This window comes from Puma concolor, chromosome D2 (genome assembly GCF_028749965.1).
Source record: "Puma concolor isolate L17-30 chromosome D2, mPumCon1.1.hap2, whole genome shotgun sequence".
In the NCBI taxonomy this organism is placed as follows: domain Eukaryota; kingdom Metazoa; phylum Chordata; class Mammalia; order Carnivora; family Felidae; genus Puma; species Puma concolor.
In genome coordinates, this window is record NC_141677.1 from 34,987,252 (window position 1) to 35,001,428 (window position 14,177).

General features: G+C 34.1%; 1 protein-coding gene across 7 annotated transcripts in view; it reads right to left on the reverse strand.

Annotated features, from left to right (window-relative positions):
* Positions 1-14,177, reverse strand: part of PPP3CB (protein phosphatase 3 catalytic subunit beta) — a 58,738-nt gene that overhangs the window by 26,297 nt on the left and 18,264 nt on the right. For all 7 annotated transcript variants that reach the window (XM_086680008.1, XM_086680009.1, XM_086680010.1 and 4 more), the window contains exons 4-9: positions 13,493-13,604; positions 11,449-11,594; positions 11,042-11,181; positions 10,861-10,938; positions 10,660-10,754; positions 7,764-7,889 (exon numbers count right to left, since the gene is read on the reverse strand). In XM_086680008.1, coding sequence (XP_086536134.1) covers positions 7,764-7,889; positions 10,660-10,754; positions 10,861-10,938; positions 11,042-11,181; positions 11,449-11,594; positions 13,493-13,604 — 697 coding nt within the window. The remainder of the gene's footprint in view (positions 1-7,763; positions 7,890-10,659; positions 10,755-10,860; positions 10,939-11,041; positions 11,182-11,448; positions 11,595-13,492; positions 13,605-14,177) is intronic.

The following is a 14,177-nucleotide window of genomic DNA, read 5'->3' on the forward strand; positions in this document are numbered from 1 at the left end:
CAGAGGAGCACTATATAACCAAGATCCTTACAGTCTTCCCAACCTGATATTAACATTAGCGCAATATTATAATTTTCATGTCTGTATGTCTTATAGATGATCTTTTATGGTCACCTCAGTGGACAAATTGAAGAAAATCCAATTCAGGAAGGATTTTGTCATAGTAATCATGAGAACTGTACACTTTTCAGCTGGGGCATGTGTTGTGCTGCCTTTGTGGCAATGAATTTATTGAACCACCATTTGGTAGAGTTTGTACAAACACATAAATATAATTTATGAATTATTGTTAATAAAAGCACATTTTTGTGAGTGATAAAAAAAATTTTTTTTCGGGGTGCCTGGGTGGGTCAGTTGGTTAAGTGTCCAACTCTTGGTTTCAGCTCAGGTCATGATCTCATGGTTCATGAGTTCAAGCCACACATCAGGCTCTCTCCTGTCAGTGTAGAGCCCACTTCAGATCCTCTGTTCCCTCTCTCTCTCTGTCCCTCCCCCACTCACACAGGCTCTCTCTCTCAAAAATAAGTAACAACAAAAAAGATCTCTCTCTTTTTCCCTCTGCCCCTCTCCCTCACTTGTGTGTGCTGTCTCTAAAAAAAAAAAAAAAAAAAAAAAAAAATTCTAATGAACACAGGATTTAAATAAACATTTCTCAGGGCACCTGGGTGGCTCAGTTAGTTAAGTGCCTGACTTTGGCTCAGGTCATGATCTCAGGGTTCATGAGTTCAAGCACTGTGTCAGGTTTTGTGCTTAACAGCTCAGAGCCTGGAGCCTGTTTTGGATTCTGTGTCTCCCTCTCTCTCTGCCCCTCCTCCGCTGCACTTTCTGTGTGTGCGTGTGTGCATGTGTGTGTATGTGTGAGTGTCTCTCTCTCTGAAAAATAAACATTTAAAAAATTTTTTAAATAAGTATTTCTTCAAAGAAGATAAATGGTCAATAAGTACATGAAAATATACTCAACACCATTATTCACTAGGGAAATGCAAATCAAAACCATGATGAGACACAACTTCATATCCAATATGATGGCTATAATAAGAAATACATAGGGGCACCTGGGTGGCTCAGTCAGTTAAGCCTCTGACTTCGCCTCAGGTCATGATCTCACGGTTCATGGGTTCGAGCCCCACGTCAGGCTCTGTGCTGACAGCTCAGAGCCTGGAGCCTGCTGTCTCCCTCTCTCTCTGCCCCTCTCCCATTCACGTGCACGCTCTCTCTCTCAAAAATAAACATTAAAAAAAAAAAAAGAAATACATAATATAAAGTGTTGGCAAGCATATGGAAAAAATGGAACCATTCACTGCCAATGGGACTATACAGCTGCTTTGGAAAGAAGTTTGGCAGATTCTCAAAAGGTTAAACATAAGAGTTACGATATGACCCAGTAATTCTACTCCCAGTTCTATACCTAATAAATACATATGTCCATACAAAAACCTGTACATGAATGTTCACTGCAGCAGCATTATTAATAGTTAAAAAGTGAAAACAATCAAATGTCTTGCAGCTAATGAAGGGATAAACAAAATTTGGTATTCAACATCACTCATCCTCAGGGAAATGTAAATCAAAACTACAATGAGTTATTACCTCACAACTGTCAGAACAGCTAAAACCAAAAATGCAAGAAACAGGCACCTGGGTGTCTCAGTCAGTTGAGAGTTCTATTCTTGATTTCAGCTCAGGTCATAATCTCAGGGTTATGGGATCAAGCCCCGCATTGGGCTCCATACTGTGTGTGGAGCCTGCTTAAGATTCTCTCTGTCTCTCCCTCTGTCCCTCTCCCCAGTTTGCGTGTTCTATCTCTCTAAAGTAAATAAAAAATTTAAAAAAACAAAAACAAAAAAACAAGAAACAACATGTGTCTGTGAGGTTGTGGAGAAAAAAGAACCCTCTTGCAATGTTGCATTGTTGGTAGGAATGCCAACTGGTGCAGAAACTATGGAAGACAGTATGGAGGTTTCTCAAAAAGTTAAAAATAGAACTACCCTATGATCCAGAGTATGGAGGTTTCTCAAAAAGTTAAAAATAGAACTACCCTATGATCCAGTAATCATACTACTGAATATTTACCAAAAAAGACAAAAACAACTAATTCAAAGGGATACATGCACCTCTAGGTTCATAGCAACATTATTTACAACAGCTAAATTATGGAAGCAGCCCAAGTGTCCATCAACAGATGAATGGGTAAAGAAAAAGTCATATATATGTGTAGAGATATATATACACATGCATACACATACAACGGAATATTATTTAGCCATAAAAAAGAATGACATCTTGCCATTTGCAACATGGATGAATCTATAAACTATAATGGTAAGCAAAATATGCCAATCATAGAAAAACAAATACTGTATGATCTCACCCACACATGGAGTTTAAGCAAATGAACAAAGGAACAAAAAAAGAAAAAAAAAACAGATTCTTCAACAAACTGATGATTATCAGATAGGAGATGGCTGGGAGATGGGTAAAACAGATGAAGGGAATTAAGAGTTCACTTATCCTGATGAGCACCGAGTACTATATGGAATTGTTGAATCACTATATTGTACAACTGAAACTAATGTAGCACTACATTATGTTAACTACACTGCAATTAAAATAAACTTCTTTACCCACCCTCCCCAAATAAAATTTTTTTTAATGTTTATTTTTGAGAGAGAGAGACAGAGAGAGAGGGAGAGGGAGAGAGTGCACAAGCAGAGAGAAAGGAGGACAGAGGATCTGAAGCGGGCTCCTTGCTGACAGCAGAAAGCCTGAGGTGGGGCTTGAACTTGCAAACCACAGGATCATGACCTGAGCCAAAGTCTCACAATTAATTTCCTGAGCCACCGAGGAGACCCCAAAATAAATTTTTTTAAAAAGTGGTGTATCCATATAATAGAAGATTACTTGGTCACAAAAAGGAATGAAGTACTGATTCATGCCACAACATGGATAAACCTGAAAACATTAGAGAAAGATACTAGTCACAAAAGATCACAAATTGTATGATTCTATTTATATGAAATGTCCAGAACAGGCAAACCTATGGAGTTAGAAAGTAGCTTAATGCTTGCTGAGAGCCAGCAATGAGAGGCAGGAAGAAATGGGGTGTGACTACTAATGGATACAGGGTTTCTTTGAGAGGATGATTAAAACGTTTCAAAAATGTGGTGATCACTGTACAACTCCACAAATATACTAAAAACCACTGGACTGTAGGATTTAAATAGGTTAATTATATGGGATGTGAATTATATCTCATTAAAACTGTTATGAAAAGGGGCGCCTGGGTGGCGCAGTCGGTTAAGCGTCCGACTTCAGCCAGGTCACGATCTCCCGGTCCGTGAGTTCGAGCCCCGCGTCAGGCTCTGGGCTGATGGCTCAGAGCCTGGAGCCTGTTTCCGATTCTGTGTCTCCCTCTCTCTCTGCCCCTCCCCCGTTCATGCTCTGTCTCTCTCTGTCCCCAAAATAAATAAACGTTGAAAAAAAAAAATAAAAAAAAAAAAAACTGTTATGAAAAAATAAACCAAAATATGAAAACATGAAACCTAATGAGCATCATATGCAGGTAATTGGCAATGCTGTGTTATGGCTAGAACATAGAGAATAAGATGAGAAGGAAAGAAATGAGGCTGAAAACATAAAGAGGTCCAAAGACCTTGGGTGACAGATTAAGATTTATCTTGAAAGCTACGAGATGTCATTTATGACTAACAAATAGTAGCTTTTAAGTATATAGTACTTTTCATCCAGAAGCTTAACTGTGAAAGAAAGGCATGGTAGTTGCCAAAGAAAGATACCAAATAGGGGAAATGTTATTTAATCTTTAAAATAAAGATCAGATAGATTTCACCAATTTATAGAAGAACTTAATACAGAGAGTCTGAAAATACAGAAGATCTAACAGATCTAACAAATGAAGCAAGTTTCCTGAAAAAATAGAAGCATAATGGAATCCTAGAGTCAGGTTAGAGGGGCTAACCCTAGATGGAAAGGGTCACCTCTTCAACAAGGTAAGACTTCAACAAGGTAAGACTTCAAGGTTTATAAGAAGGGAAACAATAAGTAGAGAAAGCTCCCACTAGTGATATATGTTTTCTCTGAGAGTGAGGGAAGTGGCTACAAAAAAAAAGTGTTTAAGAGAAAAAAAAAATTAAATTGATAATATTTCCTAACGGAAAAGGGAAAGGAAGCAGATTAGTGACACAAAAAATATTTAGGTACTATCGAGAACCCAACCAATGCCTAGCAATCAAAGAGTGGTACCATTTCATAAGGCTGTGTAAATATCTCCAGCAGTGTTCTATACCCTGGCTATAAGAATGGAGAAAATGGATGGTTGGATTTACTGGGGCTAAGATTTGCAAGATAAATGAATAGCAAAAAGAGAGAGAAAGGAGTATGAAGGTGCATTAAGAAGGAAGAAAGGCAAGGAGTGATCTGACTTAGAAGAAAATAACACAGTCAAAGGCCTAGCAATCCCAATGAAGATCAAGAGTAGCTATAACTAGAGTGAGGGGTTGCTAAAATAACAGATTTTCATCACAGAGTGTTAATGGTAATATCATTACCAGATCAAACATCTAAGTCATCTTCAACCATTCCCTCGCCTGCAACATGCAATCTTGTTAAGTCTTAACTCATCGTACCTCTATAATTCTTGCAGTTCTCCCCTGCTCTCTATTCCTAATGCTACCAGGGCTTTATTATAGTTCCACTTGACTCTTGATGGAGCTTCATAAAACAGGTCTCCCAACTTCTAGTCTTCCAGGCCATTTCACCAATTTTTCTAAATGACTATCATGGTCAATACTCTGTTTCAGCTACTGCCCACCATTTATCAAAGTTCCAAATTCTCTGTGTGGTGATCAAAATCCTCATCATGTAGCCCTAACTTAACTTCTCATTCTTTTTCTACTACTACTGACCTTCATACATCTTAACTGCAAATCAGCCTGAACCCCTCAACATTTGTCAGTGGCCTTATGCTCTCTTGCTTTCTGACTCAGGTAAATTCTGTTACCTAGAATTCTCCTGCCCATATCTACAATTCCAATTCCACCATTCTACAAGCCCTGGTTCAAATGCTACTTTAACCCCTCTAACAAATATAATCTACCCCCTCCTCTTAATTCCTATAAAACTAGACTTCTCTAGGAAGACTTACATTTTGTTATCATTATTCATGTATCTTAAATTCTCTATTAATCTGCAAAGGCCTATGTCTTACTTGTATTTTTGTATCCTTAGTAACGGGAATAAAACAGACTTTCCAAAAAAATCTAGTAAATGAATAAATATTACATGTATGACCTTCTATGGGAGATTGCACTTTATTGGACCCTCTAGAACAGAGGTTCTTAAATTGGGGGCAGTAAACCTGAAAGGAGTTACCAATTTACTTCAGATATAGAAACATCCTGAAAATGTTATGTTTATGTACAAACGTACATGTATTTTTCTGAGGCAAAGTCCATAAATTTCATCAGATTCTCAAAAGGGTTTAAGAAATTAATCACTGTGTTTGTGTAGTTACTTTAATAAGAAAGAGTCCTTTTACAGATTCATTCTAAAATATTTATAGCTATAAAAAATGGCTGATATATGATCCAAAATAACTAATGTATTGGGTGGGGAGTAGTGGATAGGTATATAAATGATACAACATTGGTCATGGTTTGATAACTGGATCAAATTATTGAAGCTGAGCAATTGGTACATAGCAACTCATCATATTATTCATTATACCTTTGTATATGTTGGAAACTTTCCAACATAGGATTTTTCTTTTTAAGAAATAAAAAGCCCCAAAAGGTTAAAAACACAGATTTCATCTAACTTTAGGATTCAATCAGCCTCCAAGGAAGCCTCTGGCTTAGGTTCGTTGCTTCTCAGAAACTACATCAGAGTCAAATTGGCTTTTTCAAAGTGGAACAAATGAGCCACCATTTGCTGTTATTTACAATAAAAGAAAATTTTCATTAGAATCAAATAGGCTATCTAAATAGCTAACATGTATTAAATGGAAAAATATGCAAAGAGTTTGAAAAAAATCTTACTGTGCTCAACATTAGCTAGGATTCTATTTGTGTATAATGTTCAAATCTAAGCTTCACATTTTTAGAAAGATATGAATAATTTGGAGAAGATTCATGGGGGGGAAATGGTCAAAAGGTTTGAATACTTCCTCATCTTTATAAGATGATTTAAAGTGGCAAAAAAAGAACAAAAGATTACTTAGTAGCAAACTTCAAATGTAGTAACACTGATAGAAACCTGATTCTCCATTTTTACTTATGACAGATCCCCAGAAACTAGATTAAATTTTCTCATCTCTCAGAAGGAATTAGACTACATGATTATTAAGTTAACTATTAGTTTTAAAATTCTCTGATGCCCTGGTTTTTGATAGGTGCATTAGTTGAGAAAAGCTATTATCCCTATTTCTTTTCTCAAAACACAAATATTTAGACTAGATATAATGAAGTACTGTATTTCCTTATTGCAGAGGCATTAGAGAATCAAATCCGAATCCATGAAATGTCTATTTTCCTCCTACCTTATCCTTCCCTTTCTTTCCAGCCCCCCAACCCCACTCATATTACATTAAAATAGTTGAGTTGAAGTCTAGCCTAAGGGCAGGAGAATGAGCAATATGAATTCTTAAATTCCCTTTAGCCTGATGATGCTATGATTGAACTATTTCTCATCCACCAAAGATAGAAGGTTATAAGTGTAATGCATCCCTTGCACCTAAGCCTTTTACTGGCCCCCTTCTCAAATGCTAAAGTGGGTAATTCTATCTCCATATTAACTTGTTGACCTACTGAGTAACTGATGAAGACTGAAGGCAATCTTCAAGAAGTCTGTTTAACGTACACAGTTTAAGTATTAACTCTGTATTTTAGAACCCAAAATTGCGTTGGCAGAAATATCATATGTCAAACAGAAAGGAACATTTTGTAACATGGAAGAGGTGAGAAAAAATAGAGAGGGATATAGAACAAAATGTTTTACAATCATATCTGTACTCTCATACTCTTATTTTCCACTTATGGTAACCGAGGCATTGCCTTGTGGAAAAATTAACACTAAGTAGAAAAGAATGTGATAAAGTAAGGAAATCCTAAGAATTCTATACAACTAGGAAAAAAAAAACAGAAAAAAAAATCTTAAATAGCATTATGTTCTTTTAAAAAGCCTAATAAGCATAAACTAATATATTATTAATAGAAATTATCAGAAAGCATCACGACTAAATTTGTATACATATTTTTATACAGGAAAATAAATATTAGGTTTGAACCTGAATTTCTCTTTATCATTCTTCTCAGGGTATACAGAACTGCTAAAATATAACTAACATTGCCCAAAACTAGGGCTCTTAAATTCTCCCATAAAATACTCTGACATCCCCCAAAAGTGCTGTTAAAATATGCAAAAGTGTCCATTCCAAAGCAAAGCTATCCCTCCATTCCTTATAAAAGATTCAAGCTAAAGAAAAGCAGAAAGTAAAACCCAACAGCTGAAGACAACATCAGGCTATTTATAAGTCTTCTCCTAGTCCCCCAGACACCCTCACATGGGGGCTATAAACAGCTAACCAAAATATCTTTGAGGCTCTCATATCCACACCCACTGACACAAGTAGAGCTGAACCCACAGTGAAACTAGACTTCAGTTTCCTTTAGTAAGTATGTGCCTGCAATAGTAAACTGGAGTAAATGTTAACAGTAATAAAACATTAAAAAAAAAAAAAAGAATCATACCTTTTTCTCCAACAAATGGTAAAGACCATGTGAAGACATCCATAAAATTGGGCAACCAGTAAGGATGTGGAGAACAGTTAAACTGTCGAATATTCATCACATTATTTTCATACTTTAATACAGCAGCTGAAAGAGAAGTTTGAATGTGAATGTAACAATTTGTCTTTAGCTCCAAAAGTCTAAAACACATAAAAGCAAAAAAATATTGTTTTAAGGGGGTAGGGAATCAAGGGGTGAGTTGAATAAGGACTAGTAGAGGGAGATAGGAACTAATTTTTTAGTAATAACACACTTTTGTTTTTAACACACTTTTATATAAAGCATAGTCAGATCTACAGTTATTTTTAATGAAATTCCCAGATTTCTAGAATGTTTGTTTCACTTTATAATTTAATGAAGAACATGCACTTTAAATCCAAAATTGTGAAAACTCAATTTTTAGAGGAAACACAGAACAGCAATGAGCAATTTTCTAGGTTTAAAAGTTCGTATAAGTTGAAGGAATTTTAGGAGGATCTTTTTAGTTGCAGGCAACCTGAAAAAGATAGCTAAATGGTAATAAAGCAAAAAACAAAACAAAACAAAAGCCAGAAAAAAAGCAGTTTTTATGATTATATAAATGTATTTATTTCATTTATATGGGAAATCAAGTGAAACTACCACAAAGAAATATTTTACTTCATTTAGAAAAAATTCCATTAAAAATATTATAACCAAATAACCCAAAAGTAACATACTCATCTCAATTTAAGGTATCTAATGTTTCAATATGTTAAAAGAAATAATATCTTAAATTAACTACATAGATTTCAGACACTGGTTATATTATTTTATGGAACACTGGGTTATATGGGCTAGATTCTAATCTAAGCTATAGCACATACTATCTTCGTAATGCTTGGTAAATTATTTAACTAACCTATTTCTCATTCATAAAATAGGACTATTATGTCCACCCTGCCTATCTCAGAAGTTGATTTTACGATCAGAAAATGTATTTCACATGAAAGTATATAAAAGTATAAAATGCTTTGTAGATATAATAATTATGTGATTACTTTTTTTCCATTTTAATGAAAAGCATGAAAATGCAAATGTTAAATTCCAAGATGTGAGATTCTGGCTAATACAAAGTCACAAGTAATGTGTTTGTTTCCCTTAGGAAATAAAAGTATTTAAAATTTAGCCTCAGAAATTAGGGGCCGATACCAAGTTTTCAGCTTTAAAACAAAACAAGAGAGTGAGAGAGAAAGAGAAAGAAAGAATCTAGAAAATTGCCTTATAGATGGAATGAAACATTACAAACATACCCATACCATGTAAGCACTCAAATCATTAACACTATGTACAGACTAATCACTACTAAGAGACATCTGATTTTGACGAGACAGATTCGATGGTTTGAGTTTCTTTTCTGAATACTCAGAAAAGTAATCCCTTTACCCCCTAGGTCAAACTGACAGAGGACAACCAATAAGACAGTAATCAACTGAGCACTGAACACTAGGTCTTATAATGCTGATAAGGGGAGGTCACAGTTGAGGTAGCAGAGCGCCGGTACAAAGTTAAACGTAGCACTCTATTCTGTTCTTGAGAACTGAGTCAAAACTTAGATGACATTTTCTTCAAAAGTGAAGCCACATATCATTAGATAACTTCTTCAGAAATTCTGAAGTTTGTAAACTAAACTACAATTTAAAAGGCTATTTTAGCACTGACATACTCCTTAGAGACTACACAGATACCAACTTCTGAAGATTAGCAACTCAGTCCATGGCATGGTTGTTTTGGTAATTAATATAGTATTAAGTTTTTGTAGCATATTCTGTATCAAACTTATAGCATGCTACCATTTGATCTCAGGCAAATGTTTTAATCTTTTAACCATCATCTCCAATAACAACAACAACAAAAAATCCTCTTATTCTAGTCCTCTATGACCCATATTTAGCAATGACCTCATTACGTCTCTAATACTTTCAAAAAAGTCTTTAACCTTCTGTTCTTTCCTCCTGGCACATCTGTTCCAGTGACCCTGGAAACTATGGCATAGTCAACTGAATTCCAGACATATCAAGACAGAATAGAAGCTGGCTTCTTAACTTCCTCTCCTGAAAATGTGAACTACGTAAACATACCCAAGCTCATCTTTAACGTCTTTGGCACACTCTTAACTAGATTAAGATCCTAAGTATTATCTGTCAATAAGCTATGTTCAAAGTTAAATGAAACCCAATTATTATAGACAGATCAAATATGGACAGAAGGAGAAGGAATGAAAACTAGTGGAACAGGAGATAAAGAAAAAAGATGAAAAAAGGAAAAAATAATAGTTAAAAGAAAGGAAGAATATGTCTCTGAAATGGAGGTCAGAATGAATTAATCAAAGAAGGTTCAACTACAAATCTTCATGGGGCAATGATAAGACTGTAGATAGAGGTAAAAGCAGGGAGTAAGAAAGACAAACAGAACCTAGATCAGTGAAATAAAACAAGAAACATGATAAACTAAATTAACTATATAGTGCAAATACATGAAATGGTCAAAGCAGCAGAAGGAGCTTTATGCAAACAAGAAAACATTCTCTTGATTATAAGGGGAAAGATTTAAGAAAGGGGAGTTTGAGAAAATCATGTTTGGTTTTTTGACTTAATTCAGAGCATTCTTTTATAAGATAGCTTTTATGACTGACAAGTTATGGAATGATTACAGATGGTAAGTTTCACATTTTGGATTTTTATTTCTTATTCTCTCCCCTCCCTTATATCTTATACTTTTTTATGATGAGATTTGGATAGTTACAGTTTCAAACAATGCCTCTTTTCCATTATTTTCAAAAAATAAGTCAATAAAAAAGCTAAGTTGCTTAACAATTTTTTTATCAACAACATCTTACCTTTATTATTGTAGACATCTAAGTAATTAGGTGCCGAAAAAATTGTTATTAATGAAGGGAACCCTGTAGTTTGACTTTTTCTGTACATTCTATAGCTGTAAAACAAATAGCTTAATATGCATCGTAAAGCATCAATTATGAGTTACTAAGTTTGATTTGTACATAAGGTGTTAATTTGGGTCAGGGAAACAGAATTCTTACCCTGCATCTTGAGCTTCATGAGCTCTAATAATCGATAACAAATTATTGTTTTGCAAAAATTCACACACTGCTGGATAGCTGTGGGGGAAAAAAGTAAATTAAGTAAAATAATGGTTTTCTATATGAAATATATGCTATTTTAACAACTAAAATGTGTTTAATCTTGGATATTTTTCCTTACTTATAAAAATAAGAACATCCTCGAACTGTATTGTGACTAAAATGTTCCTGTGATTTTTCATTTCCAAAATCTTCAGAAGGATCGGACCATAGCAAGTCACACATTGGTCCAAATGCAGGTGGCTCTTTGAATCTATCTAACTGTGAAAGAAAGAAAAGAAAGAAACAAAGAAAAGAATAACTTGTCAAAAGTGAGAATAGAATGGACACAGTAAAGTGGTACCAACTTTGAATACTGTCCATACTACATCGTTCTGAAATGGTTAGAGAATATTTCCTTAAAATATCAGTATGGTAATTTTTACCATTACCTAATCTTGGCAGTGAAGAGAAGTTTAAAATTTCTACTCTCTACCCAACAAAGTACTATCAATAGGAACCAACCTTGGAACTACAATATGTACTCACTCTCCTAATATCATCCAGTGTGTGTATTTCTGGTGAAAGTCCACCATGAACACAAAGAAATTGTTGATTTAAAAGTGCAGCAAGAGGCAGGCTATCGAAAGCTTCCATACAAGCTTCATAGACTCTTTCTGAATATTTAATTTTACCTAGAAGAAAAAACAATTGAAAATTACAATACTAGTTGATCATTTTGAAGATTAATCTATCGATCAATCGACCGACCTACCTACCTATCTATAATTGACTATTGAAACCAAGGCAAGAAAATTATAGACACAGATAACAGCTAAGTGGTCACCAGTGAGTAAAGAGGTAACTATAAAAAGACAGCAAAAAGGAATTTATGGGATGATGAAATTTTTCTTTATCATGACTATGGTGGTAGGCAGTTCTATGCACTTGTCAAAACTCAGAACTAAACACTACAAAGAGTGAATTTTACTGTATACAATTTTTTTCTAAAAAGGAAAGCATCTTGCTGTATGAGAATCAATAAAATAAGCAGTGGTATTGGTCTTATGAAGACAAAATATTTGCAGTCTCTAAATTTACTTTGGGTATGCAGCAGATCACCATAAAATATTACTTAAAATAAATAAGTCAAATTTCTAAAAACAGCCCAACCTTTTACCTATTTTATAGGCCAGGTAAAGCTAAATTAGAATTATACTTAAAGCTAAAATAGTTTTAATACTTTATTTTATTGTAAGAGTCAGTGACTACTTTGTTGTTACAGGGAAGATGACTACATCATCACAACAAAACTCAAGGTCCATCCAATTAAAAAAAAAAAAAAAGAAAGAAAAGATAACTTATTCATATATTGGAGAAACAGAGGGGCTCCTCTAGTCTACAATGGTTAAAATGGGCAGTGAAGCATGAAGCCAAAATAACACAAGAGAAAAAAACTCCACCAAATCCAACTGTTAATTTAGTTTTACAGAGATCCCTTTGCTCCTTTATATATTTAAATTCGTGGATATTTTACATTTTTGCTGGAGTTTTGGTGGGTGGTTTGTTGATTATCTAAAGGAAAAAAAGAACTTAATTCTTTTTTCCATTTTTAACACTGTAACATTCAAATATGAGAAAATCTATATCCAGCAACCATCTAAACTGGTAGTTTGCTAACAGATCTGTTTTCCAGCACTGTGGTTCAATAAAATTTTTAAACTGATTGCTTTTGGTCAATGCACTTTCCAGGTCTCATCTTTATTCATTTATTTATTATTATTTCATTATTTATTTGCATTATTTTATTATTTTTATTACGTTATTATTCATAACCTATTCATTTAGGTTACCTACCTGATCTTTGAAGTTATCTGACTTTGCCCCCTCTGCCATTACTTACCACTATATTTTTCTTCTTTTACTGAAAGTATCTAGTAATATGATCTTTACTGGATCATGAGTCTCCATAATTCTGAAATTATTTCTACTCTTAGAACTTAACTCTAAGACTTAGTATAGTCATGAATATTAACTTAATAAGCACACAGTTAAGAGATGTGAAAAAAAGATCAAATACTGCCCTATATCATATTGTTGCTTCTGGCTATTATAGACTGCCATTGCCACAATAATTTAAGAGAGAAATGGGGTAAACATTGTAGGTTAAGAATTTCAATTCATTAACAGTGTATTTGAAACAATCTGCAATGATGACAGCATGAATAATTTAAGAAGCTTCATGAGAGAGCTTCAATATTGGGGGACAAAAGTCTCTAATGCAAAAACAATTTTTTTCCTTTTAGTTTTAGTCTTCCTGTTAAAAAAAATCACTTAAACATTAAAACTATGTACAAAACTCAAAACTGTTTCATATATCTATAAAGGCAAACTTAACAGGAAATACTGAAATGAAAATGTCTGAATGAAACACCATTAACCACTAGAGAGCTCCTGACAATCATCCTTAAAGCTTTATGTGTTTGGACACAAAATCTGTTCTTAATGTTGCACTGTAAATCTTCCAAACTCTTACTACCTCACTCCAAAAGATTACTGAGGAAGTGAAAGTATTTCTCATGGCAATACTCACATTCCTGCTTAAAGGTAAAATATTCAGTAAGGTGTCTGCATTCATGATTGCCTCTCAGAAGAAATAATGTGCTTGGGTAAAGAATCTTCAGGACCCATAAATATAAGACACACTGCAAAAGAAAATGTTTTAAGTGAATTTAACTTATCTTTTTAAGTTGTTTGATCTTTGTTCCTTTTCCTCTAACCCTATTGTCCTTACAATCTCTGTTATTCTTTACTATCTTTTTCTCTTTGTCCTTTACTAAAATATAAGCTCTATGAAATCAGGGACTTTTTCATCTTATTCACACTCATCCTCCACTCCTAGAAAAGTACCTACCAAACAGCAAAAGAATAATAAATATCTGTTGAATGAATGAGTCAATCTATTTAATTACTTTAGATTTATAGACTATTTGTTGTAAAAACAATCAGCAGATTGGTTTCCTTCTTAGGTATATCAATAAATAAAATAATAACTGTGTCAAAAATAACAGCATCTACCATTTACTGAGTACTTACAATGTATCAAGCATTATATATTTAATACCCCTCATTTGTTCCTCAAACAACTCTATGAAGTAAATAATATTATCTCTATTTTATAAATGAGACTGAAGCAAAGAGCTCAAGTAACTTGTCTGAAATTACAAAAACTTTTAAGAGATAGGAATCTGATCTTCTGATCTTAATCATTAAGCCAT